General features: G+C 43.3%; 1 protein-coding gene across 1 annotated transcript in view; it reads right to left on the bottom strand.

Annotated features, from left to right (window-relative positions):
• Positions 1-26,552, bottom strand: part of EBF1 (early B-cell factor 1) — a 384,168-nt gene that overhangs the window by 25,294 nt on the left and 332,322 nt on the right. The window contains exon 10 of the mRNA XM_019505954.1: positions 9,856-9,944. Within this exon, the coding sequence (XP_019361499.1) occupies positions 9,856-9,944 (89 nt within the window). The remainder of the gene's footprint in view (positions 1-9,855; positions 9,945-26,552) is intronic.

The raw sequence follows: 26,552 nt of genomic DNA, 5'->3' as shown, positions 1-26,552 counted from the left end.
AAAAAAAAAAAAAAAAAAATACAGGCAACGCCCACTTAACACTGTTTCACTTAGCGCTATTTCGCTATAATGCTCATTTAAAATTGATACCTGATTTTACTTAGCACTCAGTGAGTTTCATTATATAACACTTGCAGTCGCTATCCTGGGCCATTAAAAACAATTGTGCTCACCATCTTGGGTTATCAAATACTTTTGGTTTTGTTCAACCCTCGTTTTGCTTAACACTCTGTTTTTCAGGAACCAATTAAGAGCGCTAAGTGGGGGTTGCCTGTATTGGTTGAAAACTCAGAATTTGGACTATTTTGAGCAGCCTCAGTCTGTACAGTAAGTGAAGGGCCTTTGGGCTACATAAGACTATATCATAACAACCCAACAAAGATATTATTCTCAACAAACAGATATTCAGCTTGACCAAAAACTGAAACTTCTGAAATTCCAACATTTTCAATATTGCAAATGTTAAACACTATTATATGCCACATAGATGAGCACTGCTTTATATAATGATTCTGTGTTCTGGTCCTATTTCCCCATTGTTCAATGTCTTAATGCATCATCTGTAAACACAGATCTATCCTGAAAACGTGGCTTAAAACAAAGCCAAAATGCATATCCTGACTTACACAGGTAGGATAAGATTGTTCTCTATTTTACTTGGAAGATGTTTCAGTCTAGATGAGTTATATCAACATAAGTTACATGATTGACTTTTACAACAGAAAGAAAAGGTTGTACTCAAACAACTGTTATTGCCTCAATGGAAAAAAAATCAATGAAAGTAAAATGAACAGGAGATTTTGTCTGAGTTGCAGTTAATACTACTGAAGAGCTATGGATATTAAAAGGTCAACAAATAAATTAGTCCAAGTGTTATGAAATGAATGATTTGGCTTATAATTGTATTGAGTGCAAATTGTTCACTGCCTATTAGACCAGGTAATTTTTAGCCATGGTGCCTCAATTACTGTTCCATAAGCAATAATATAGTTGTAAGAGCCAGCGGTTCGATCGAGTGACCTCTGAGAAGCTGCCCGGGACAGCTGACTTTACTATGATGGATCACTAAGCTTGATTTCCAAATGGTGCCAAACCTTCCCTTTCTGTGAGGAGATCTCATAAAAGAAACATTACTGCTTGATTCATTTTACCAAAATGTTTGACTTTTCAAGTGTCAGCAGATAAGTATAGATTGTGAAGCCCTGTATTTCTTAGAAGAGTTATGACAACGGCATCCTATTGCTTCTAGCGCACTCTGCTAAATGGCATCATGATGGTAAGCCGGGCGCACGCTTTACTGCTCAGGTGGAGCATGTTGCACAAAATATACAGCGCTCATATTTTACATCAGAAAGCCGACCACTGTTTATGACCTGGAACTAGATTAGAAATGGAAGCTGGAGGCAAACTCCCTCATTGTGTTGCACACCTTCCCCGTGCCTTCCCGCCACAATGCTCCACCCACCTTGCTACTGAGTTAAATTTCCTGCCCTATACCTCCATGAGAGATGCCCTTGATCTAGCACCCGGATTCTCTCTGCCTCTCTAGGCTTTTTTTCCTGGACAAGAAGGTTGACTGAGTAAGGTGAAGAAAGGCCCTTATTTGTGCCGGTTGGGCAAAAGTTTGTAGAGTATGGGAAAAGGGGCTTTTATAAAGCATACCGATAGGGTCTAGGACCTGGAACAGGCCATGATAGCAGCTTAAAGGGCTAAAATAAACAAGTAGTGAGAAAAACACTTGCCCCATTTTACAAATGAGGAGGCTAAGACGCAAAAGATGATGAAGGTTGCTCAAAGCAGTATAAGGAGTCTGTCGAAGAGTGAGATGGGGAACTCAGTTCCTTATCCCCAGGCAATCATAACTAACATGTCTTTCCATTCAGTCTCACTATATCTTTAGCCCTGAAGGCATGTCAGGTGCTTCTCAAAACACTTACCCCTCAGAAAGGATGAGCTCTCCCACTGTAGAGAAGCTCTTTTTGGCTAGGGACAGAAATTACACATAAACTGGTACAAGTAATCAGAAACCAGTTCCAATCTGTAACACAACAGAAGTTCAGCGCACATAAACCGCTTTCAAAATGGCCAAAACCAGTTTAAGAAAAACCTGGATAGATGTAGTATCAGACTGAACTGATTTAGGTTAAATTGGTTTGTTGAACTTCTGTCCCAGATCCCCTCCAGATTCAAGTTCATTCACAGTCCCCCAGCATCCCAGGATGCTTTGCTCCTGCCCTGCAGGGCCCCTCTCCCCCTCAGGGTGGGCAGGCTAGCCTTGGCCCAAGCTGTCTGCTCCAGCCTAGCATGGAGGAGTGCTCTAGCGCCCCCCGCCTTCTGGCCTGGGCCACGGCAGGCAATTGATTGCATTTCCGGAATCAAAAGTGAATGTCAGTTCACTCGCTTATTGGTTCAATCTATGCAGCTTAGACTAACCTGCAAAGACTGAATTGATTTATCCTCAGGTTTTTTGACTATCAGTACTTAGCTTTTGTTTCTGGATGTCCCACTGCCCTCAAAGCAATGTAGCAAGGCCAATTTGTACGCAAGTTTAAGAATACACAGGCAATGCCTCAATTAAGGAGTGCTAGACAATTATAATGTCACTCACACCATTACCCAGAGAACTCTGTCATTTCCTACTCCCTGTACTCATCTTCCAGGTGCTGGTTTACTCAGGTAGAGAAGATCAGGTAGGAATGACTTGAGTAGGTAGATCTGGCCTTGGTGCATGTTGAGGGTAGGCAGGGGAATGGGTTGCAAAAGGGTGATTACATGCTTTGCACTCAGGATGGAGGAATGAAATAAGTCCTGTTGGACTTCTGTGGGGATGATCACAGTACGTACCACATCCGGTGAAAGGAGGGTGCAAATGCTGCACTTCTCCTTTGCCCAACAATGCAACATTGCCACTGCTGCAGTGCAAATCTGCAGTGCTAGGAGCAGGTTAGCTGGCTGCAGTTACAGTGGCTTCTGGTTTAGGACATGGCCCACGGGGAGCCATGCATTCTGGCTCAGGACACTGCTATGGGGGGTGGTGAATTGAGCCTGCTGATGTGGCCCTAGTGTGCAGTGACATAAAGACCCTGCTTATCCCTCCCATCCTGCACTACCATGCTGCTGCCCCTCCTCCATGCAGGTAATGAGCTGAAGACTTAAGTGCAAGCGCTGAATTAACGAATAATCTGTGTGTAAGGAACTAAAGCAATAGAAGCGTAATTGGAATATGCTGTACTGCATGCAACCGAGTCCTACTCATATTGTCGCTCGGCTGTATTTATGATAAATCACTAAACACAAATGCTCTATTGGGAGGGCGATTTTCCATTTCATCCCTCCATTGAGCAAAAGAGTGCCGCGTGACTTGAGTCTGAATTTCAATTTTACCAGCATACAGTTGAACTGAATATTATTTGGCACAAGGCAGTGTACAACTGAGCCACTAAATGGCTGATTTACTAAATTATTATTAGATGAGCCCTTGCTGTTCCAAGTGAAAGTGCAGTCACTGTCTCCCTTCATGGTGTGTTCAAATTGTTCTGTGTTTAAATATTCAGCATGAGGCTAATGTGAACTGATGAACTGAGACTACAAACATTCACTTTCAATACAGACAGGGAGACAGCGATGCAACATATCATGTGGCCTGCAGAGGCGAAAATGATTTATATTTAAGGATGTTGCTGCCTACTTCCATTACTTTAAGGTACTCTTAATTAGCCTGGTGTTTGAATGAGTAATTCAGGAATGTAGCAAAAAACCAGCTGCGTGGTTATGGAAGCTCCCGAATTCCAATGAAGTGATGCTTTTGTCTGAATTTCCCTTTCTCCCCACTCCAAACCTCAGGGACACGTCTGCCGCCACCCTCGGTTAGGAACTCAGGATCTGATTTTTAAGAGCTGCAGGCACGATCCTGCCCCGACAAGGGCTGACCCACCAGTCGGTCTGCAACGTGCCGTTTGGGGATCATCTGACTTTTCCAGAAAAGAAAAAAAACCCGAAATAATTTCTTTACTGCCACCTGCTGGAGTCGACAATAACCCTTTGTCATACTGAAAGAACCGGCATCCTCACTTAGAGGACAGTTACGGCGAGCATTTAAAATACGGTGATCCAAGACACTTACAGTAGATTAGAATTTTTTATTGGTACTGTGTTGCCATAACAACATAAAGACAGCAGATGACTTAAGCTAAGCTTGCAAAGCAAAAGGCTGCTCATCTGGCAGTTAAAATGAATACAGTTCACTTCACAAGTTCCCCATATGGACCCTTAGTGTATGGTAATGAGGATACCATATGGTGGGAGAAAATGCACAGAGAACAATTGTGCTCGACTGGATGAGTGAACTGAGTAGGAACTTAGGAGGAAACACAGGAGAGAGACGTGTGCGTGTGCTCTCTCACTCAAGGGCTTCTTTCAGACGGGGCTTTCTCTTTTCTTAATCTGCTCCTTAATATATACACGTATAGAAATAACAAAGAAACATATTGCACATTCTGCAACATCATTCATCATAAACTGTCAGCAGTGTTTGTAAATCAGCTTGGAGAGATCTTACAAATTTGTAATTCTTAAGAGGTAACAGTGGTAAGTTTTTAGACAAAGTGCAGGAAAATTTAAGCACTTTGACAAGTAGAAACATTAGTGGTAATCATTTTAAAAACACTTGGATCTTTTTTTGCCTGCATGTTTAACTGTAAATAATGCTGGAATGAATAAAAGCTTCGGGGGAGGGGCGGGGGGAGGAATGGAAGAGAATAAATACTTTTTTTATTATATTTCCAAAAGGATAGCAAATAATACTGGATCAGAACCTCCTGCGTGTTGGATTTATCTATATGCACATGCCATACAGTACTAACCAGCCTCTAAACCTGGTAAGACAGCTTGCTAAAGGCTGCAAAGTCAATTTTGTACTACACATGCTTCATAAAAGATGAATATAAATGCATTAGTTAGACACGGTGAGCTAAATTAGAAGGTCAGGCAGGGCTGGAAGGGCTGAAAAATCACACAACCAATGACTGTAATTACTCTTTTTTTAAGTCTATTAAGTGGTGTTGTTCTATCAAGGCTCAGGGGTATAGGACATGAAGTACAAGATAAAGTAATGTGTATTTATTACTCCCACAGGATCAATTTACTAGATATTTTCAGCTCCACGGAGCAAAATACACAAATGCAGCCTTTGTTACTTTCCTCAAACTGGCTTATTTTCTTTAAAAGCACCGCTGCTTGAAAGAAACGTGTTCACCTGGCAAGTGTCCTCCTGCCTCCATCCTTTCATTGTTGCATTTTTTTTTTTTTTAACGGTATTAAAAAGAAAAGACGGGAGCATCTGAGCTCGCAGGGATCGGTCTTACAGGTTGTTCAAACAAGTGGTTCAAGTTCCTCGTGTGCAAGTCGCAGACTTAACCTGGGAAGTGCAGCCTCGGTCGAGATGTCTGCCCACAGGCAAGCAGAGCGCAGGAATGGGGAACGGCGCATAGATCCTTGTCGCCCTGATGTATTAAAGTTTGGTCGTAGGCTCTAAATTACACCATCTGCTCTGATCATTTGCTGAGTAAATGCTGACCCACTTACAAAGAAAACTCACTGAAATGTGTACGTACGCTGCTGACCTTCAGAAAAGAAAGGGCTTCTTGCCAGCAATTTCTATATGACTCTGCCCTTCAGCTATCGGCGTGCCACTGCTCCTGAGCTCTCTCACGTCTCGGACTCTGCACGTATTCCCGGACAACCTCCCCCTACACACACACTTTATAAAGGAAGAGGGCAAAATGATCAAAGCTGCTTAAAGCATCTGGATGCAGGTCTTAACAGCACTGAAAATATTTACCGCAGCACAGGGGTTTGTTGGGGTTTTTTTGCTTAAACAACCCTCCTAAGTGCCCTAATTGTTATAAATGGAAGTAAACCATTAGTCAGATTTCCAATACAACCCATATTCTTCCAAGCCTCCCATTTACTGGGTAGAGTCTGTCAGCTACAGGCAGGATTAAACCCTGACATGGGTCTGTGCATCAGGCTATGTTGAAAGAAGAGAAACACAAGGAAGACCCCAAACCAGCTGTGTCTCGCTCAGTAGCAGGAAAGCAAGGGAATTTGAGTTTTAACTCACTTTCATGGGTTGAATTCAACCCCTTGCCCTGCCGATAGGCTTCCACACAAACCACTGACCTGACACTGAGGTTAACATTTGAGTTACTTGCCCTTGCTTCTGTTTCGAGCCTGAGATAGATACCTTGGACCAGGCAACCCAAGGTCGGAGCCTGCTTTTCCAGTGCAGAGACTAAACTTCCTCCCTCCCATGGTTGTAGCTGCTTCCATTTCTTAGGAGATGCTTTTTTCCTCAGTATGCCTTAAGGGAACAAGGACTTTAATCTCCAGCAGCAATGGTGGAGATGTTTTTATCAATGGAAAAGCAAGGATTACGCATCTTTAAAGAGACAGAAAGTGCTAGTAAATTGGGGAGGTTACAGTGCAAATAGGGTAAAAGCAATATCTGAAGCTCTGAGCAGCATCCTCCCTTCTGCTGTTCCTCCTTTGCATTTTCCCTGGGCCTCCATCCACCTTAAGGACCAAAGCCGTCTGACCCATGACTCTCCTGTGAGTTGCCAGTGAGAATTGCCTGTGGTAGACCCCTGCCAAAGCCCGGCCTGGTTTAACGACTAGGGGAAGAGCACGGCGCAGCATTCACCCGGCCCCCAAACTCACTGTGTCCTTCATTCTGCTTCTGGAGCCAGCAGACGGTGTTGGGAATTGAAGCACCAACACCTCGAATGCAGACGCTGACACGTGCCAGCCCCTGGTGCCTCCAGCCTCTGCACGCAGAATAGTAATGAGTCGTGAACTTGAGGCCCCACCTTCAAGCTCTGACACATGTAAGTGCCAAAAAACAAAGAGGAGTTTATCTTCTCCCTGCCTTCTTCTGGCTTTGTACAAGAACAGCAGCTCCAGCCACTCTTGAAATAGCAACCTGGTCACAATACTCTTTGCTATCGTATTTACACAGGTTGGGATCACACTGAAGACGTCACAAACATCATTTCCCTGCATTCAGAGACTTTAAATGCTTGTTACGAAAAAAATTGTCCCGAGGAGGAAATTAAAACATAGGGTAAGAGACACATGCTGGGTTATTTCTACAATACTTGGCTCATCTTTCCTTAACACCTTTCCCTCTAAAAGTATTTTTATAAACACCACTCTCTAAACCGACAGCCTTTGTGAAACGTTGTCATCCTCGTTCTTCAGACCAAGAAGCTAGCGACCCCGAGACACCGTGCCAGTAAGTGGCTTGCTTGGCGTGACCGTGGCAAAGCTGAGGACCGAACCCAGGAATCCTGACTCTCAGCCCCACGGGCTACCTGCTAAACACGGCGTTATCTCATTACACAGAGGAAGACATGCCAACTCCTTTAACACCTTGGAAGGCGGCGGATGAGAGGGAGGGAGTGTTAAGAAATACTGCACATGGCATAACCGATGAATTTACACCTGGGATTACTTAAACCCGAATCCAGTAGAATAGTTTGCAGCTCCAATGAAGTGAAACAAACCTGACGGCTGCAGATTTCATTCGGATCCTGTGCAAAACAGCACCACTACTACCAGATACCTACACAGCATGGTGAGGACTGAGTCTGTCAGTCAAGACAGGTTCATCCCCTTCAAGCAGACCTCTGGTCTCTTGGGCGAGTGTCTGATGGAGAAGCCCCGATTCAAGCTACTTTTCAGTGAGTGGACTTTGCTCCATGTTTGATTGTTTTTCACAAGCCAGAAATTAAAATATCCTCTGCAGTATCCCTCATGATTGAGCCTTGCAAAGGCTTTGCTGCTAGGTATCATAGTTTGATCCCTTGAGGTCATGCAGAGAAAGACCATAATAAAAAGAGAGGAGAGTCCAAGGAGGTAGATGCAGCGCTGCAAGAGCAGACGGACTTGTCAAGAGGTTGGGTTCTTCTTCCACAGGGGAATCCAACATTTTAAATGAAAACAGTGCAATGTCCCCAAAACATTTGGGCTCCAGCTCTGATAGCGGATGCTACACTGGTAGGGGACCCCGCACCTGATCTCAGAACGGCACGGCCACATCACAACACCAGGCTGGACCCCTGGAAGATCCTCTCCATGAGCGTGAGCAGCAGGAGAGAGCCCACTTCCCGCAGAAAAGGATGATCCATTGCAACATCGAATTGACTAACCTGTAATAAAAAAGTGCAGCCCCACTTTACACCCAATCTCTTACTGGAAAGTAGGAAGTGAGGCGCTCTGCTATTTGGGTGAAAGCAAACCTTGTGGTTCCTGCTTCCTTGGGTCTCGCAAATCCTGAGAGCCTCTTAGGCACTGCGCTATTGTTTTCAGCTTCTCTCAGCGGGCACATCCTTGGCTGCAGACACAAGAGATTTGTGCAGAAAAAAGGATGCTGCTAGTCTCGGGGAAGAACTACAACTTTTGCTACAACAGCATGCCGCGGGCCTGTCTCACAAGCACAGAAGGGACCAAGAGTTTCTGTAGAGGAAACAGAGCCAAGGAGAAACCGAAGCCTAGACAGCGCCTTTTCGTCTAATTTCTCTGCAGGCAGGAAAGAAGGGCAGCATGCCAATCTCAGCACCAGCACCTGCAGCCTCCCCAGTCAAAGACAACAGAGCACTAACAAGGCCTTTAAAATCACCTATCTAATCTCATTTCCGTGTCAATAAACAGAACATAATGAAATGATGAGGCTTATTAACTCTTTTCAGCTTCAAAGCATTTCATAGGCGCTATCTAATCAATGTTCACAGCAGACCCCGAGCGTCCTCTCTTCATTGTTCAGGAAACTGAGGAAGAAAGGTCAAGTTATCTACCCAGGGTGCTGGACTGCAAGATGGGCCAGGGGGCCCCACTCCTCCGGCTTTCTCCTTGCAGTCCTCCCAGTGACTTAGATGGAGGCTGGGTTGAGAACGAGGCATTCATCAACCCTCCAGTTACAGTCCGTAGTACCCGTTTCAATGCTGTTTGACCTGCGGCTAAGCAGCAGCCGGCACATGCCCGCAATGCCTGGGGCTCCACAGATTTCATCCAGGGCAGAACTCTCAGAATTAAACTTTGCAAGGTCTTACCGTGAAACCAGAAAAGGAAGGAAATGTCTGCCTATAGAAGCACCTGCAAACCACCTGCCTTCTGGAGTCACCAAGGAAAAGTTGCCTTGCTGGGGTAAAGCTCTTCTGCAGCAACCCACAAACAGCACATGCCATGTGGGCATGGGCACGGTGCAGGCCGTGTGGGATCGGAGCTCCAGTGAAGGCGGGTTTGTTGCATGTCTACAGGTGCACGTTTACTGCACAGTAACCAAAATTACTGCATAGTACAGGTGTGTGTCTACACATGCACACCCATACTGTGCAGTAAATATGGTGACTTATGCCGACTTGAGCATAAATTTGATACCTGCATCATGCAGGTATCAAATTTATGCCCAATTAGTTACTGCACAGTAACACACGTGTAGATGCACTACTGTGGAGTAACACTGTGTATGGATTAACTTGAGACTAACTTAAGTCCCAAGTCAGTCCAAACATACCATTAATGTGCTTTAATGCCTGCACATGTAGATGCCATGCTATTCCCCTAGTGTGTAGTAACTTATTGGGCAGAAAATTTAAGCTGGCATAAATACACGTGTAGACATGCGCTATGTCAGCTCCATCCATGTCAGGTATTAGACCAGGACATTACATTAATTAACTTGACTTCATGGCTTTTGGTACAAAGCAAACGTGCTTCTTTTCAAACAAAACCCATCAAAGCAGCCAGCTTTGTTATACTTTAATGAAGAAATAAATAAATAGGAAATGTTGTGCTGACCTTTGGCAAGCGCTCGGGATCACCAGGGTGTCGTGGAATAACCTTCTGTAACCTCTGGAAGCCGTAGTCAATGGTGGGTTCGTTCAGAGCTGAAACAACAACAAACAACGTCAGGAGATGAGAAATGCAAAGCAAGGTAGGGCTTAGCTGTGCCGCGCGACAACCATCAATGCACTGCACGGCCAAGACGTGATCACACATCGCGCCATTTTAACTTGAGATCAGCCATAACTCTGAAATCTGGGTTCAAGCACAGTCGACGGTAGATGTGAGACTTTGGTGTAAAATGAAAGTAAAACCTTCCAGCTCAAGTCCGTGTGACAAGGGGGCAAACTTTTGGAGCTTTGTAAACAGCTCCCAAACAAGAGGCAATTACCATGTCTGAATGAAATCCACTTGATAAATGCTTTGCACCCCGTGTTTCATGTTTTTCTGTCTTCACATTATAAGAAAAGTCCTTTTAGATTGGAGACAAGAGGACAAAGCAGAAGCAAGGCACTCATGCCAGACTATGTATTTGATGCCACTGGCATGCAGTGTTCACGTATGTTTTTTTCGGCGAACTAGGGATGAAGCGATGTACTTTTTGTCACTGGCCAGGGCTCAATTCTGTATCCACTAAAATGAAGTCTCTTGCAAAATCCTCACTGACTTCAAAAGCCATATCACCAATAATGGAAAAAATAACTACAAGGGTGCCTCTTTTTAAGCTTTTTACATTTTGCCTTTTTTTTTCTTTTTTTATCCCAGTTATTTTCAAGACAAAAGGCAAGGGAAGTGGAGAAAGGGTGGAAAGGAGAGATTTTAATTGTTGGGGCAATGTAGGGTTCACAACAGGGAGAAAGGCCCAGATTCTGCACAACTAAGCATTTTCTTAAGTCCATCTCTCTTAGCAAATACTTACGCTGCTGCCTAATGAGGATGACAGAGAGACCTAAATTCACACTTAAAGCTGCACATGTGTTTAAACTTTTTAGGACATAAGGGACCCCTTGTTAGACTCGAGGCACCCCCCAGAAAAAGCCAACTGTTCACTTTTTACTACAGAGAGACAACAGAGGTATTCTTCTGCTGCAAAGGATTCGGAAAGACCACAACAGGTCAGAATGGTTTTAACACTAGATTTCTATTTGAGATCTCTGGTTTTATTTTGTGAATCATGTTTGCAAACCTCACAGTGCAAACACTGTCCTGCAGCACCCTTGAACAGATCTCGAGGCATCCCGGAGTGCTTTGGCGCCGGGTTGAGAGTCATCGATTTAAGCACTGTGCTGAACCGGAGCCAGAGGCAGACGTTCTCAGGCCTCGCTAAACAGCTGCATCAATGTATCTTGATGTTTTCCTGCCAAAATGTGCATAAAAATGTTTATATGCTCTTTTTTTTCCCCTAAAAAGATATGTGCTCAGGTCAAACATTTCATGAATTAGAATAAACTCTGTCCAACTCATTCATCTGATAAAAAATAGGAAAATCGTCCCAAATATTTAGCTGACATCTTCAACCAAAATGTTTTGGGGGTTTGTTGGGGGGTTTTTTCTTCTTATTTATTTGTTTATTTATTTATTTTTGTTTGAATCAATATTCTCCGGTTTACTTTAATGTGATTTTTTTAAAAGTCAAAACTCCAACACAAAACAAAATGTTTAACTATATGGGGAGGTTTTTCTTTTCATTTGGATGGGAAAATCTGAAAGTTTTCATTTTCAGGGAGGCCCAAAACTTTTTTCTTTTTTTTTTTTATGTATGTGTTTCACTTAGATATTTCAGTTCAGGCAATGAAATGCAAAATTGACTACTTTCCATAGCTTTGTTTACCACCAAATTGTGAACGTAGCTTGCAGGATCCTTTTACTACAATGATGTACTTTGGACTAGATTGCCATCTAATTCATTTGAAGAGGGTCACATTCTACCAGGGCTCTTCACATCGAGAAGTACTGTGCACATAATGCAGTGACCTATCAGCTCACTCTCGTGGCAGAGAACAGAAATATTCAAACTAGGTTAGACTGTTAAAAATAGGATCTCTCCTTAAAACCGGTAAATCTGGCCACGTTCTGCCAGTCTTTCCTTTTATGCGGTAGGTTATGGATTGCACTAAACCCACACCTACACACCACAAAGCAGTACCACTGATCCAATTTTAGCCAAACCACATTTTTTCACTCTTTCCCAGCTCAGCCCAGTCATTAAGCTAATTTAGGAAGCAAACTGTTCGATTGCTCTTAATTCATTATATTTTTGGCAACTGCATCTCTACAGCGGGTGCTTGTTTGTGCAACTCAGAGGCCATTTTCTGGCACCATCGCCTTGAATAGCTCCTGTCTCCATGAGTCTCCCATTGATGCCAATGCAACTACAGTCAGAGCAAGGTGGTGGGACAAACGCTGGCTGTCAGTGAAGAAACACATGTATTAGCTACAGTTGGACAGACTACAAGCAGAAACAGGATTTGTTTTTTCCTCATTGTAATAGGAATCTTCTGAGTCTATCCCTGAAATAACTCTTGCATCAATGTTCAAATATCAGACCAGAGGTCTTTTAATGGAAGATATTCTCAGAAGATGGGACCTAAAATACCAGAGCAGCCCCCAACATATTCTGGTACAGGCATAGCATCCATTTGGTGTTGCTGGACTGATATGCAGGAATATCTAAGTATATTAGAATAACAGAAAATGAGGGTTGAAGGGACCTCAGGAGTCACATCTAGTCCAACCCCTGCTCAGAGCAGGACCAGCCCCAACTACATCATCCCAGATAAAGCTTTGTCTACCCGGGTCTTCAAAACCTCCAAGGATGGAGACTGCACCACCTCTCTAGTTAACCTGGTGCAGTGCTCCACCACCTTCCTCGGCAGAAAATTCATCCTAATATTCAACTTCAACCTCCCTTGCTGCAACTTGAGCCCATTGCTCAAATTGTCCACGCATGCCCGTAAGTTTGTAGAAACTACAAACACAGGCACAAAGAACCTATTTTTAAATCACTAATACCATTATCTTGCAATTTTCTTATAATGCCCTTTATGGAGTATACAATACATCCCTGTTAAAAACTTTCAGTCTTCTGACAACTTACTGTTTGCCTTTATTAAAAATTAATATCTGGGTGCTGAGGCAATCGGATGTCCTACAATTCTAATTCAGTGTTGTTTTGTAATTGTGTTAAAGATTTTAGCTCAAGCTTTTCCATCAAACACCTTCCCTCTGTAATTTACTCTTGGTTTTGCTCCTTGTCTCTTTACATCTTCTGGGAAAGTAATTATGGTATACTGGGATATTATAAATGGAGACCAGTTCTGACATCTCCTTGAGATGTAGCAGTCATTTGCTTGCATCTTCCAACACTTTTCAACACATTTGAAATCCACAGACTATTGCCTGTAAAGTGTATTTTTTTCAGATGACCCATAAAAAAGAATTGCAACTCTTTACTCCTAGGAGGAGCTGAGCATCTTCTAGGAGGTCCCGTGCCCTCTCCACTCCCACTGATTTCAGTGATGAGAGAGGGTGTTCAGGCACGTCTCAGGATGGGGTCCTTAGCAGCAGGTACCAACTGCCCCCTCTTTTCACTCTATAACAATCTGAATCTCGTTATCTCCGACCCAATTGAAAACAACCTGAAATTGCCTTATGTATCCATAGATTTGGCTACAGCACTCCCGTGCTGTTCTGCAGATTTAGGCCAGTGAACTCATTTCACTTACTTTTGGGGCCAACATTTAAACCAGAGTTCAACTGAGACACTCAACCACAGATGTAAGGACCAAACCTGCTCCCACTGAAAAATCTCAGAGAAGCTGTGGACTCTCCATCTCTGCAATTTCTCACGAGCAGGTTGGGCAGATACTTGGCTGGGATGAGGGAGCAGGGGGCTGAAGTAGATGTCCTCATGAGGCCCCTTCCAGCCCGACTTGCCAATGATCCTACAATCTCATTTACAGCAGCAAAACACCCAGAGGAATGACATCCCGTCCAGTAGTGAATGCAGGAAATCAGATCCTGGCCTAATGGAAGTCTTGCCTCTACCTTTAAGGGGAGCATCCTAAGTCCCCCACTTCCAAAGCCCTAATGCAAAATGTTTTTCGCCCATAATAACAACTGTTTTCAGACTGCGCAACAAAGCCAGCATTTGGGTTCTTGACACCCATCCATACATTAAAAACAAGTTAACACGTATTGTATTTAAAATGCATTCCCACTACCCTAAATTTTAAAAGTACTATTGGAAGTACTACCAACTTTAAAAAACTGTATTAAATTCAAATAGGTCCCAAGGCTAATGGAAGCAATTTGTATACCAACCCAAACTGACTGGCCTACTTTTCAAAATACAGGTATGATAATCTTGTGGTTTTAAAAGGACATTTAAATTGAAAGACTGTGAATTTAGTACATAATTATACCAATAGAACCCTTTAACTTGTCAACTTGTAAATCTAAAAGGCTATCAATCATTTCTAAAGAGGAAATAAACCTTAAAATTCTTTGATTGACAGTGCTTACTTTTTATGTAAAAAAAAAAAAAAGAAAGAAAAAAAAGTGGAGTAAAGTGGCCAGAAATCCATTTACAAAAGTACATTGTTTTACATAGGTGAGTAAAAAGCCAATAATTACACTTCCAAAAGACATATAAATCAAAGTAAGTACTTTTCCTTCACTTACATATTTTAAGTTGCAGTAAACTTCAGGTAACTTTTTATTAAAATACTTCTCCAAATGTAATGCTTCTTGAAGCTGTTAATAGAGTAGCATTTTCATTTAAGCTAATATAATCATTTTTTCCAAATACGAGATTTAAGCCATTTTTCTCCCTTCCAAACAATAAACTTTCATCCTGTCTCTTGTGTGAATTAACTAAAATTACACCCAGGTGTACAAAATCTGTCTATCTATACCAATGTGTGAGTTAAGGCACAATATTTATTATTCTTCCCATTTTATGAATTACTTCTTAAACCCTTGAGGAAGAACTTTCTTTCGAATTAGACTAACAGAATAAGCCGCAATGCTCTTTATACAGCAAATCTGAAGCCATAACTCATAAAATCTAAGGCTTTTAATCAAAAAATGCATAACGTCTATATTCTGAATTCACGTTTTCAAAGAAAATCTTATTTTTCAAGAAAATGCTGCTTACATCCTTGAGAAAAAATGCTCCCACCATCCCCATAATTTCAATTACTGAATTCATCATTACAATAATTATACATAGGTAATCTACCGCCTTGAAAAGTCTCTCTTTCTCTCGCTCCCTCTTTTTTCAACCAGTCAGTGGAGAGCTGGGTTTTTTGGTTGGGTTTTGTTTTTTTTTTTTTTTTTTATATTTCACATAATGAATTCCTACTGTGTCAATAAAGCTTTGGTCGTTAATTGAATGACTGTCTGATGTATCTGAGAGGGGAATCTGTTTCTCTGGCCATGCTGCCAATGTATGGCAGAATGATCGACACTTAATATCAGCAATTAAAAGAACCTGTTCAAATATCAGATGGAATTCATAGCTTGGGGTAGTCTAGGAGAACTCTTCACCGAGGAAAACTCATTCAGCTGATGCAGAGAGTAATTGAATTAGACACATTTTAACATTATTATTCAAAGAAAAATAAACACCCGCTACAGAGAAGCATTATGGAAATATTTCAGAACGCAAAACACAGCCAGTTAATTCGTTTCCCATGCATTCAGGGTTTCATTGATTCTTTTCGTTTCTCGGTGCAGTTTTTTTTAATTCTGTTTGACCTAAAACCAATGAGAAACCAGCAACTGGACACACGAACGGGGGGCACTCTCTGCTCTGGAGAACATCACCGGCAGCAAAGCTGCATGAAAGGGGGAACACCACAGGGAAACCGAAAAAGCAAAGAATATCCATCACGAGCTGTACGATACCCGAAATGGGGAAAATCCTGTCTCTGCTCCGCAAGGATGGAGGGCCCGGATCACACCAGGGTGAATTTAATTGTTCTGGACAAGGTTGTGAGAGGACAGACAAAGGCTGCAGATGGGAATCGCTGCCCCAAAATGCTTCTTTCTAGGGCACTAGGAAGGGTAGAGGGGCAGGGGAAACCTAAGCGAGAGGTGAGAAAATGACTCTGGGTCCAATCCCCTACATCCCCCTAGACATTACCGAGGGAAAGGATAGATGACGTTGCAACAAGAAGGTGCAGCAGTGACTTCAGCCATTGCATGGTAAGGATTGAAGGGAGGAAGGAAGATCTTTTACCCCTCGACCTTTTTGTCTTATGCAAAGTCCATTTTCTTTAGATCTGGCTCTTCAGGGCAAACAGGTATAATACAGCTTCTAGCTCTGATCCTGCACTACCGAACGGCTGCTACCCAGGGGTGTCTCAAAGCAGGGTCAGGGCATCAGTTGAGAACATTATTTGACAGAGGTGAAAAAAATCGACAATGTGGGCATACAAACCAAGATCAGGTGTATGCATGTGCACACGCACATGCTGTAGTCACGTGGTACAATTAAAACCTGAATACAAACAATAAGCATTGCCTCTCTCAATGGTACTTTCTACTTGATTGGCACTTCTGCCTAAAATCCCACAGCTTTCAGGTTTTTCTCATAGTCGCTTCTCTGCCTCTTAGGATACTGCTGGTTCTTTACAGTCCACAGAAAGTTCCCAGAAAGGGCTCACAACCTTATGAACCACACAGATGTTATAAAGATGATATGACATAGTGGACGCATCTACACGTGCACTTTAATGCACAGTAGCTTATATTAATATGCATTAAAATGTCACTAAAAAAACTGTGCTTTTTAGTTAGTTTGTATTAAAATAGGCTAAGTGCACTAAGCATCACTTTAAAATGGTGCTCTTTAGTTAATATGAATTAAGGCAGGCTACATGTATCTTCCTAGGACCTCACAATGGAAGGCACTTTTATATGTGCTGCAGGGATGTGGGAGTTGGTGCTTTAATTAAAGCACTGCCACATCTCGTATATCAGCATCCCCATACTTAAAAATGGCAGCGGGGCACTTGAACTGAAGCTTATTTAACAAGCTTTAATAGAATTCCAGCACATTGGAGCAGCCTCAATGTTCGTGTATAGGCTCCCCAAGGTACTAGATTTAATGTGCATTAACTAAAGTGCATTAATGCATGTGTAGACATGCCCATTGTGAACAAATCCCAGCCAAACCCTTTCATGCACTGTGGACACTTCGGGCCCGTTCTGCACAGAAAAGGGCAACAAACCACTTCACTTACCAAGTGGAAGAAGCGTATATTGCAAATCTCCAAGCAAAGAGTTTGCATGGCTAATCCAAGTTTGTTACATGAAAGCGCACAAACATTCAAACTACATTTGTCATTGTTGTGAATGCAACTGGCTGTTTGTAAAGTTTCTTCCCTATTACCTTTCTCTTGAGTTTTTATGGAAAATGGAAGTGGGAGGGGTGGCAATGGCTGGCCAGGCCGTTGGTGTTACACGGGTCGTTCCAGAGCTAACTCAGAGTTTCCCTGCTTTTATGGCTTTGGGTTTCTCTTACTTTAACATATTCTTGTGTGTTTAATTTCCTCTTCTTAATGGCACGGTGACATGATGTCATTTTTATTTTTTTTTACTGGAAACAGAAAGAAACTGAGATGCTAAGAAATGCAATATTTATATTTTATTGCCATTTAACATCCACACAAGCATCCAATATGTTTGCCAAGTAATAAGTAACATTCTGAGCCAAGTCAAATGACAAATTTAGCACCTGAGTCCCTGAGTTTCCCTAGTGACTTCTCTTTACTTGAACTAAAAGTGCAAAGGACCAGCTTTTGAGAGAGCTCCACTGCGATGCAAAATGTTATTACATGCACAATATACCATGGGGTATTTTTTGCATGATGCCAATTTTTCTGCAGTAGCTAAGGGCTGTGTTTGACTTTCAACTCTCACAGACTTCAGAGGGTGTCGTAGGTTGGAAGGGAGTGCACCACAAACACAGGAACTGGCCCCAAATTATCAAACTTACAAGCTCCTTTGGTTTGGGCTCAAATATCTGTGCCTGCCACCACTTGGCTTGAGTACCAGCACTGCAACAATGCATTTTGCAAAACATTAACCCTGCTTATTCATTCTTGATCCAGTTCAATATGATTTAGTGGAAAATATTTATGATTTACTAGTTTCTGATCTGCTACTGTTGTCTTTCCCTGCCCCGTCCTCTTGCCTCAAGGAGTGAGAGTAGTTCTTAAAACAATCCTTTATCATATGGTTTCTGGATCTTTTAACAAAAACAGGTTTTGAACAGCTTGGCCACATGGGTTCAGATGTGAGTTAACAAAACATAGTGATTGACTCCAGTCAGGAGGATACTAGAATAACTGATATAAAGGTTGCATTTGTAACCAGGAGGGAAGAAGCAGTGTTTTCAATCAAATATTTCCTACACAGATATTCAGCAAACTCATCTAAGCAACTTTACTGGAAGTGGCAGGTCTCAATAGCACTCCCCTTTATACACACAAGTTGTAAACAAAGGCCATGAATTTTAGAGATTGGCACCTAATGTTGGGCTCTAAAGTCTATGTTTGGGCATCTTTTTCAAACATGGAGACCCAGCACGTATTTTTTAGTCTGGTCTGAAATATCAAGACAGACGCAGGGGTGCAGAATGTAACTTATTCCCGGGAAATGCTCCCTTTTCACACCCTCCAAATACATTTTCAATCTTCTGATGTGTTGCTTTGTGGAAATGTTTTATTTGTAACATTTCCTGCATTGCCAATCTGACCATCCCTCTCTTTGCCGGGCATGAGAGCGCTCATTGTGCTCTTGTTACAGGAGTGTAAATCAGAAGTCACCGCGCTGCAGCCAGTGGAGTCGTTCCTGCTTTACTCTGATGTAACAGGAGAAGAATTTTGCCTATGCAAGTACCAGCCTCTGCACTTACACTACATACCCACGCTTAATTTATGATGTGAAAGCTTAGTCCAAACTCGGTTCTCATATTCACACTTGCCATTTGGTAAAAGAAATATTGAGGACCAAGGGATGCATAAATAAAACGCCTTGTCCTGCTTGAAAGTTAATGACCAGTGTAACCCCTTAGCTTACAGTATCTTAAACCAAGTTCTGCAGTCCTTTGAACTTCAACAGCCCCGCTGATGGCAAGGCAAGAGCAAGTCTCTTCATGCGGAGAGGAAAAATGCACCAGCAATCCTCTGAACACGTGCACACGTCAGGTGCGAGGTGAGGACTGGTGCCGTCTAGCTGCCAAGTGCATCACCCCCAAGTGTCACAAGCTTGAAGCAAACTGTGTGCAATGTTCTCGGAAGAGCGCAACCTTCTCAGAGGCTTAATGTAGATCTTTACTCCAACTTTATACCTCAGATGAAATCCCTTGAGAAAACTGGAGCTTCCCAGCTTCCATTCATTTTTAGTTTTGAAACTTTACCTTTGATTTGTGTATGTGAAACAATTAAAAAGTTAGTGGCTTCGCAGAGAGCAGAAGAATCATTTTGACTGTAAAGTGGAGGGTGCAGCATTCAAGTGATTAAAACAAAAGCACTTTTACTTTTTCTTTCTAATGCTGAAGGGGAAATGTCTCACTCTGGAGCTCTCCGTAGTCTCTGGTTTTAACAGCAGCGACATTAGTCACTTCTGTAATTGTTCAGCTTTCTTCCCAAAGAGTTTTGACAGTAACTGTTATCGAGGGGGAAAAAAAAAATCATACCAGCCTGTCTGATAAACATGTTTCCCTGCCCTCACACCCCAGTGAGCACCGTGACACTATACTTTTATCATCTAGTGTGTGCCCAGAATGAGCTTAGAACAGCAATTGCCAGGAATAGGCAGGCGATAAACCGCATTGATTTAACACATCTTGTTTTCAATCATGCTCGGATTTTCTGAGCACGCATTTTTCCTGTACTCCGGCTTGTAGCTTTTATCTGACGAGCTGATCCCTTTTCACTGGAAAATGAAAAGGTCGCACAATAAGACACGGTTTACTGGAACTTGAACAAGCACCAGGGAAAGTATTTTAGATAAATACTGTCAGGCATAGTGGAGCTGAATTTCAACAACACAATTGCTAAACAACAATACTTATTACTCTCCTAGAACAAGCCTACAAGCAACTTATGGCTCACAGCAGGGGAGATCACAGAGTCAGGCTCAATAGTTAAGGAAACCTCATCCAAGCCTGTTTAAAGATGCAGTGCTCCTTTCAGCTTACATCCAAACTAGCCCAACCCCATGTACAAATTAAATGTCACATTAGCTTCTTTCCCAGATTTCAGAAGATTGACAACACACCATACCTACAGCTATTAAATTCTTTTTTTTTGGTCTGAGTAATGGACTTAATTCAATCAAATGGGGTAACAGATAGCAAGAAAATGAAAAATAAATAATGAGAGAAAGCAAGCAATGTCACCCAAACTAATTAATTAGCCAATGCTGGTGACTGAGGGAGACTCAGTAAACAAATAAGTAGTAACATGACAGGCCCCCCGAGTGACTACTGAATTTATCTAATTAATAATATGCAAAGTATAGCAGGATTGTAACTACAGTTTAAATTAAATTTAATTATTCCACAGCCCCCCTCGTCCCCCAAAGCGAAGGGAATAATGCTGACAGAGACAGGATTGACAGCACTGGAGGCTGAAGTCCTCAGGTTAGTCCCATTGTACAGTCAGGGCACCAACACGGCCTTTGCCTCTATACTAAAGGCTCCACCGAGGACAGTCCAGCCACAAATTACAGTACCAAAGCGGTCCCTCATATCCCTGGGTCCCTCACAAGTTTGTCTTCCTAACACCCTCGGGAGGCAGGAAAATGCAACTGCTTGCATTTAACACCTGGAGAATGGAGGCACAGAGAGAAGAATGAGCTTGGTCACATGTGCAGTTCTTCCAGACTAGGTGTGGGCGCTTCATTCACCCCCAGCCTGAATCCATATTTACTTCCCAGTGCAAAGAGCCCAAACGCCTAGATTTTTAGCACTGTTTCAGTAGTCCTGCACTCCACACTGCATGGCCTAAGCGACTTGGGGCCTTGATACATGGTCATTTTGGGCAGCTCCTGGAGCTCTTAACCCCTGGACTGCCTGTACATTAATACCTTAAAGTGGTTTTAAGCACTCATTATGCCGCTTAAAGTTACGCCACTCTAGGGCAGGATTATCTCTGATCTGATTATCTCTGATCTGAACCCAGCTCCTGTCCCATTAGGAACAATGGAAGATGGGGCCACTCCACACAGATGTGCTGCCAAATTGAAGTCCTCCAGTATCCCAGGATCTCCCCCCCACCCCATAGAGAGGGACAGAAGCCTGTCCTGGCTCACCAGGCCTGTAGTGGCAAGTCACAGCTGGGCAGGTGGGGGACAGTCAGAGAAGGGGATTTGTGAAGGTGCCAAGCAGGTGGGGCACTTACTTGAACAGGAGCATGGGACTGGATCCAAACATGGGCTTGGGGAACGGAGACAGGGCTGCAGCTGACTGCATGGGCCTCAGGCCAAAACTGTGAGCAAACCCCCATGACAAGCAGCTGCCTAAACTCCACAGGCTCCTCCCTGCCGGACCTGAAAGCTGCCTGAGGGGGTACAATTCTGCTTCGGTAGGCGAGCAGAATGGCCCTGCTCTGGACTGCCAATGGCCTGCCACCTTGAAGGGCCCTATAATGTAGGTATACTTGGAAGAAGCCTCACATACCCTGACAGCATCAGGCCCCTTATAACAGCCTATTTGTGCACACAACTTGATGGAGAACCTGCCCAGAGAGACCTGGGTTCAATGCCCTCCACAGCCTAGGAGTGCTCTAACTCCCATCTCTCACCTCCCAGGAGCATTTCCTAGTCACTGACTTACGCTTTTTACATTGAATAGGCATGGGACGAACAGCAGTAGTAGTCCTGGGAGCTGAGACCAGAGCCGTAGCTCCCCCCAGGCCAGGACCTTTGCACGTCTATACATGTGCTTTAATGTGCATTAGCCTACTGCAATGCATACCGAAGTGCCACTGTAAAAATGTGCTCTTTAGTTAAGGTGCATTAAAATAGGCTAATGTGCATTAAAGTATCGCTAAAAACTGTGCTCTTTAGTTACTGCACATTAAGATAAGCTAATGCTCATTTTTCTAATACTTCACAATGGAGGTACTAGATGTCATGCACATTAACTAAAGCATGTTACTGCATGTATAGACGTACCCTCATCAGTGGCAGAGTCATCTCTCTCAAGAGGGGACTCTGGCCTACAGATCCTGACTAGACATAAGTGCCTCTGCAGCCTGAATCAGCCACCTGTGCTCCAAGAGCAGCAGGATTTCACACACCCATTTACACTTTGAATTGCCATTGCCTAGCTCTAGGCAGCTCCCAGTCCGTGTACAGAATGGCCCCTCTGAGGTGCCACGCATCATATCGAGAGCTGAGGTGCCTACTTCTGGGGCTTTCATCACACTCTGGGAGCCAGGCGCTCAACTTGTTGGTGCCCTAGCCCATTACTGGGTCTAGCTCTCGGCATCTAAAGCACTTAGGAGCCTTTGCAAATCTCACAACCCGTGCCCAAGTCACTTTTGGAAATAAGACTTAGTTAGCTGTGGGTTGAGGTCCTCAAGATAGAAATCCAAGAGACTTACACAGGGCTTCAGGCCCTGCAGCACCAAGTGGAGTAACACTTCAAGAACTTTAAAAATAGGGGCATGAGTGAAGCTTGCAGCATCGTGCAGGGAAAGCCTCTCAGTGAGCAGGGAGCTGAACCTGGTCCCAGCCTGAGTGTGGCCTTGACCCTGGCCTACCCCTCCCTGTCTGGTCTACCCTGGCACCTCTGAAACCCAACGCTCCCAATTCTGCCTGTAAGAGAGTGAGAGTGTGTGTGTGAGTGGATACCTGCCTGCTGGAAACCGATCCAAAGTCAACAACTCATGCTACGCATGCCACTGAACAGCTGTCAGATAAAAATGATTTTCTCCCATTACCACCCTGGCCTGTTTTCAAACCGGTGACTTATAGCTAAAGGTCTCCCTATCCTGGTGACAAGCCCCATTTAATTAATGCTCTTAATGTCCCAGAGCTACGTCGTTCCATATTAGTCACTAATGTCTCTTAATCAGCAAGTGCAACATAAGTACGGCTCTCCATTTCATTCACATCACACCGAGTTTGTGGGGGTGCCAAGTATGTGCCCATTTGCCATGATTTGCAAATAGATATTTCTTCTGATGAATCAGAGCCATGCTGGGTGCTTGATGGTATTAGTGGCATGGTGCCCCTTTTAAAGCACTGTTTATTTCTGAATTGTTTGCTCTGACATAACTCGCAACTTGCCAAGACATCCAAGTAGGATGCAGTGAGTGACGAAGTGACAAAGAGAGAGATGCCCCAGGGATTCCTGTGGGGACCTTCAAATGCCGTAGGATTCCCTGAATAACAAACTCTAACCTCTCTAGAGCAGGAGTCCTTAATTGCCATGCACCGTGTCTTCACTGGTGGAAAGGAGGGGACACCACCTTTCTCTGCAGTAAGATAAGTAACTTTCTTGAAATGAAAGTGGCTGGAGATGAACATATGTAGAGAGAAAAGTAGGGAGGAGCGTGTCAGCAATCAGCAGATGCTCTAATTCTGAGTGTGTTTTATGTGGACCAGTGTGAGGTCAGTCATTAGATGCTGTTTCTTTTTGCCCATACACTCTTTGCTTGCTTTCCCTCCTGGATAATTTCAGCCTCTCTATTTCCCATTCCCTATATCTTACGAACAAACGACTTGCAGTGGTGGGCCAGCCCATGTGTCCGTCTAGCCCAGTACCTTCTCTCTGGCAGTGACAAGCAGTGGCTGTTGCAAAGGAAGATGCCTTGCAGCACAAGGAGAACTGGCAGATAGCAACAGCTTTCACACAGGCATGCTACAGTATCAATGATTACACGATAGGAAAAGTCTGTGGTAAGCTGCACTACATACAAGAATGCACATATACACGCCACGTGGTTGAAATGGTGTGGATAAAGGAAATGGATGCGAAGGCTATTAAAGAGAGGGGCCAACACTGCATTAAACAGGTACAGAAAAGTCCTGATTCACTCTCGTATGTGGGACTGACCCTTTAGAAAGCTTTTGTGGCTTTTTGCTTTTTCTCGCTTGGAAGTTTTATAACACAAAATGAAATTTTTAGCAAAGTCTGACATTGCCCTTTGGCAGAATCCACACACAACAGCAATGACTACAGCCAGATATTGGCAAATTCTCCGAACGGATGGCTTTGGACGGCTCTGTCCTGGCTCTGCTCGGTACCTACTACAAACAGAGGCTCGTCTCCACGCTGGAGGCTGCAGTACAACATGACGGGTATAGTCCAATTTGAAGGTTACCACCCAAATCAGAGCCCTTACAACAAGAAGGAATTCACTCAAGCTGGAGTTCACAATGAAACCCAGATATCTCCTCGGTCTATAACCAATGCCACTGCAAAACAGAGAAACATTTAGGCTGCATTTGCTTATCCTTAAGGCATCCGCTACAGGCAACTTGCCAAGGGCAGAGAATCAGCTTTGATGGACCAAATAGTCTGATCCAGTACCGTATGTCAAATTTTCCCACGAAGAAGGTGGCTACAGCTTTCTTTTAAGTGGGCTGTAATATATGGTACCTGGATTATATCTGTCAAAAGATGCCAAAATGCACTTTTTTTTTTTTTATGGATCCCAAATCCTCTGGGGATAGTTCCAAATCCACTGAATATTTTGAGTGCTCAAGTTTGCAGTGACACCCTTTAGATTATCAGATGTGTGTGTAAAAATACATATTGCAAGCCAGCTTTCTGTCAGAAACATTTCTGAGGATGCCATGGAGAGGATATTACTTCATCCAGAAACCGAGAATAACTTCTGCTTTGGGTCTTGGGGGAAGTCGATTTTCAGATTACAGAACATAAATAAATGATGCGTTGAGCTAAAAAATTCCTCCTTTTAGGCCATGTGTCTTTTATGAGCTCCAACAGTGGGAATGAGGTATGTAGCCAGGGTGGAGCACATTCAGAGCCACCGGAGAATCCATCGGTTCCTTAGTTAAGCATTTTAGCTTAGTAAGAAAACTTAAAACCACTGGACCAGATCGTCATAGGTGTAAATCAGCACAGCCCTATTAGCTTTGCTGGAGCTCTGTCCCTCTCTGCCAGCCAAGGGCTTGCTCCGTTTTTGGGGTGTGCATTTCTAAGGGCAAAATCTCGGCTTTGAATTTTAACGAGACACATGCACCTTTCCCCTGATACTCTGTTTACAAAACATCATCCAAAGAGAAAACCATGGTAAATGTTACTTAAAGTACATTTTTAAAAGGAATCATTTACAAGCAGAGGGCTGGCTGGGCAGAATATAAAAGGGATGTTCAGTTCACCTTTGCCTGCCTTGCTATTTTAATTGTAGCCCCGTGGTTCAATTCTGGTTTTCACTGTCCACAGGAGCATTCCCAAATGCACCCATTTCTCCTCCTCATCTATCACTTCCCCCCCCACACTTTTTTTTTCCCTGTGTCAAATATGTTAAAAAACGAAGCTGCATTTTGGGGTTATCTTGTGCAGCACGGGCAGAATTCTGATACGTCTTCTTCATTAAGCACTCATAATCCTAGAAATGAAAGTAACTCATTTCTTCCCAGGGTGCCCGTTAACTGAAAAACTAATCTTAATTGAATGCACAGATCAGTTAACCATCTTCAGATTCGCAAACCATTAATGCCCCATTTGCACAAAGGCTTGCCTGGCAAGTCTGGTCTCATCACTGTACGTACAAGGAATCTGAGACTCAGCAGTGCGGAGGAGGGCGGGCAGGGATGGGGGAGCAGTATCAAGGACTCCTGTTCCTGACCAAACGAGCAGTCTGGGGCCAAACGGGGAATGCAGTTTGGAAGAAGGCAGCGCTTGCTAAATTGTTGACACTAAATCACCTTTCCAAGTCAGCTGCAGAGAAACGAAGGAATAATGCAATTCTGCCCCCAAATACCAGTTAAGTACCACCAAATGTGCCTACAGAGAGGACACTCGCTGCAAAGAGGAGCCTCACAGACAGAAGAGAAAAGGCATAACAGCAAGGAAGGCAGTAAAAATAATTGCACGTTTCACTCCCGTTGCATTTGCCGTCCTCCCTTCTGCCATCACAATTTATCATCTAGAACATACGTGGCAGACCTGGAGAAGATAAGTGCAGAAGCTGCGGTGGCCCAAGTCTGACAGCTTGCCTATGCCGCTACTTTTCCTAACGGGGCTGAAGCACTGAGTAGAAAAGAGGAAGGTTGTTTGTCAAATTAGTAGCCATGTTCATTGGCACTGCTGATTATTTATTTTTTTGATGGATGAAATATGGAATTATGCCAATTTAGAAAAATGGAAGCAACTTCAAATCTTTTGATGAACTCATTTTACTGTTTTATGATGAGCCCTAATGACTAGAGTAGGAAGAAAAGTTTTGCAACTACAATACGCTGACAAATAAAGCCAGGCTTGTGCCAATTAGTGTTCAAGGCTTAAATTAGGAGTTTACAAAATGATTTTCATTTGCAAAGCAACTGTTTAAATGAAGATGTAAGGGTTTTTGTGTTAGAAAAGTGTTAGGATACAGGCATTGGAGACTGAGATGCTCAGATATGGAGCATGAATAGGAGACTTAAATATTGTAGATAGAAACAATCATTTGGGTATGAAATTACGCCATCATGCAGCCTTCTGTAAGATTTCTGTA

The sequence above is a fragment of the Gavialis gangeticus genome, unplaced genomic scaffold (assembly GCF_001723915.1).
Source record: "Gavialis gangeticus isolate Ggan-Ray unplaced genomic scaffold, GavGan_comp1, whole genome shotgun sequence".
NCBI classification, from domain to species: Eukaryota; Metazoa; Chordata; order Crocodylia; family Gavialidae; genus Gavialis; species Gavialis gangeticus.
Note: the sequence above shows the minus strand (reverse complement) of the source record. Positions and strands in the feature narration are given on the sequence as shown.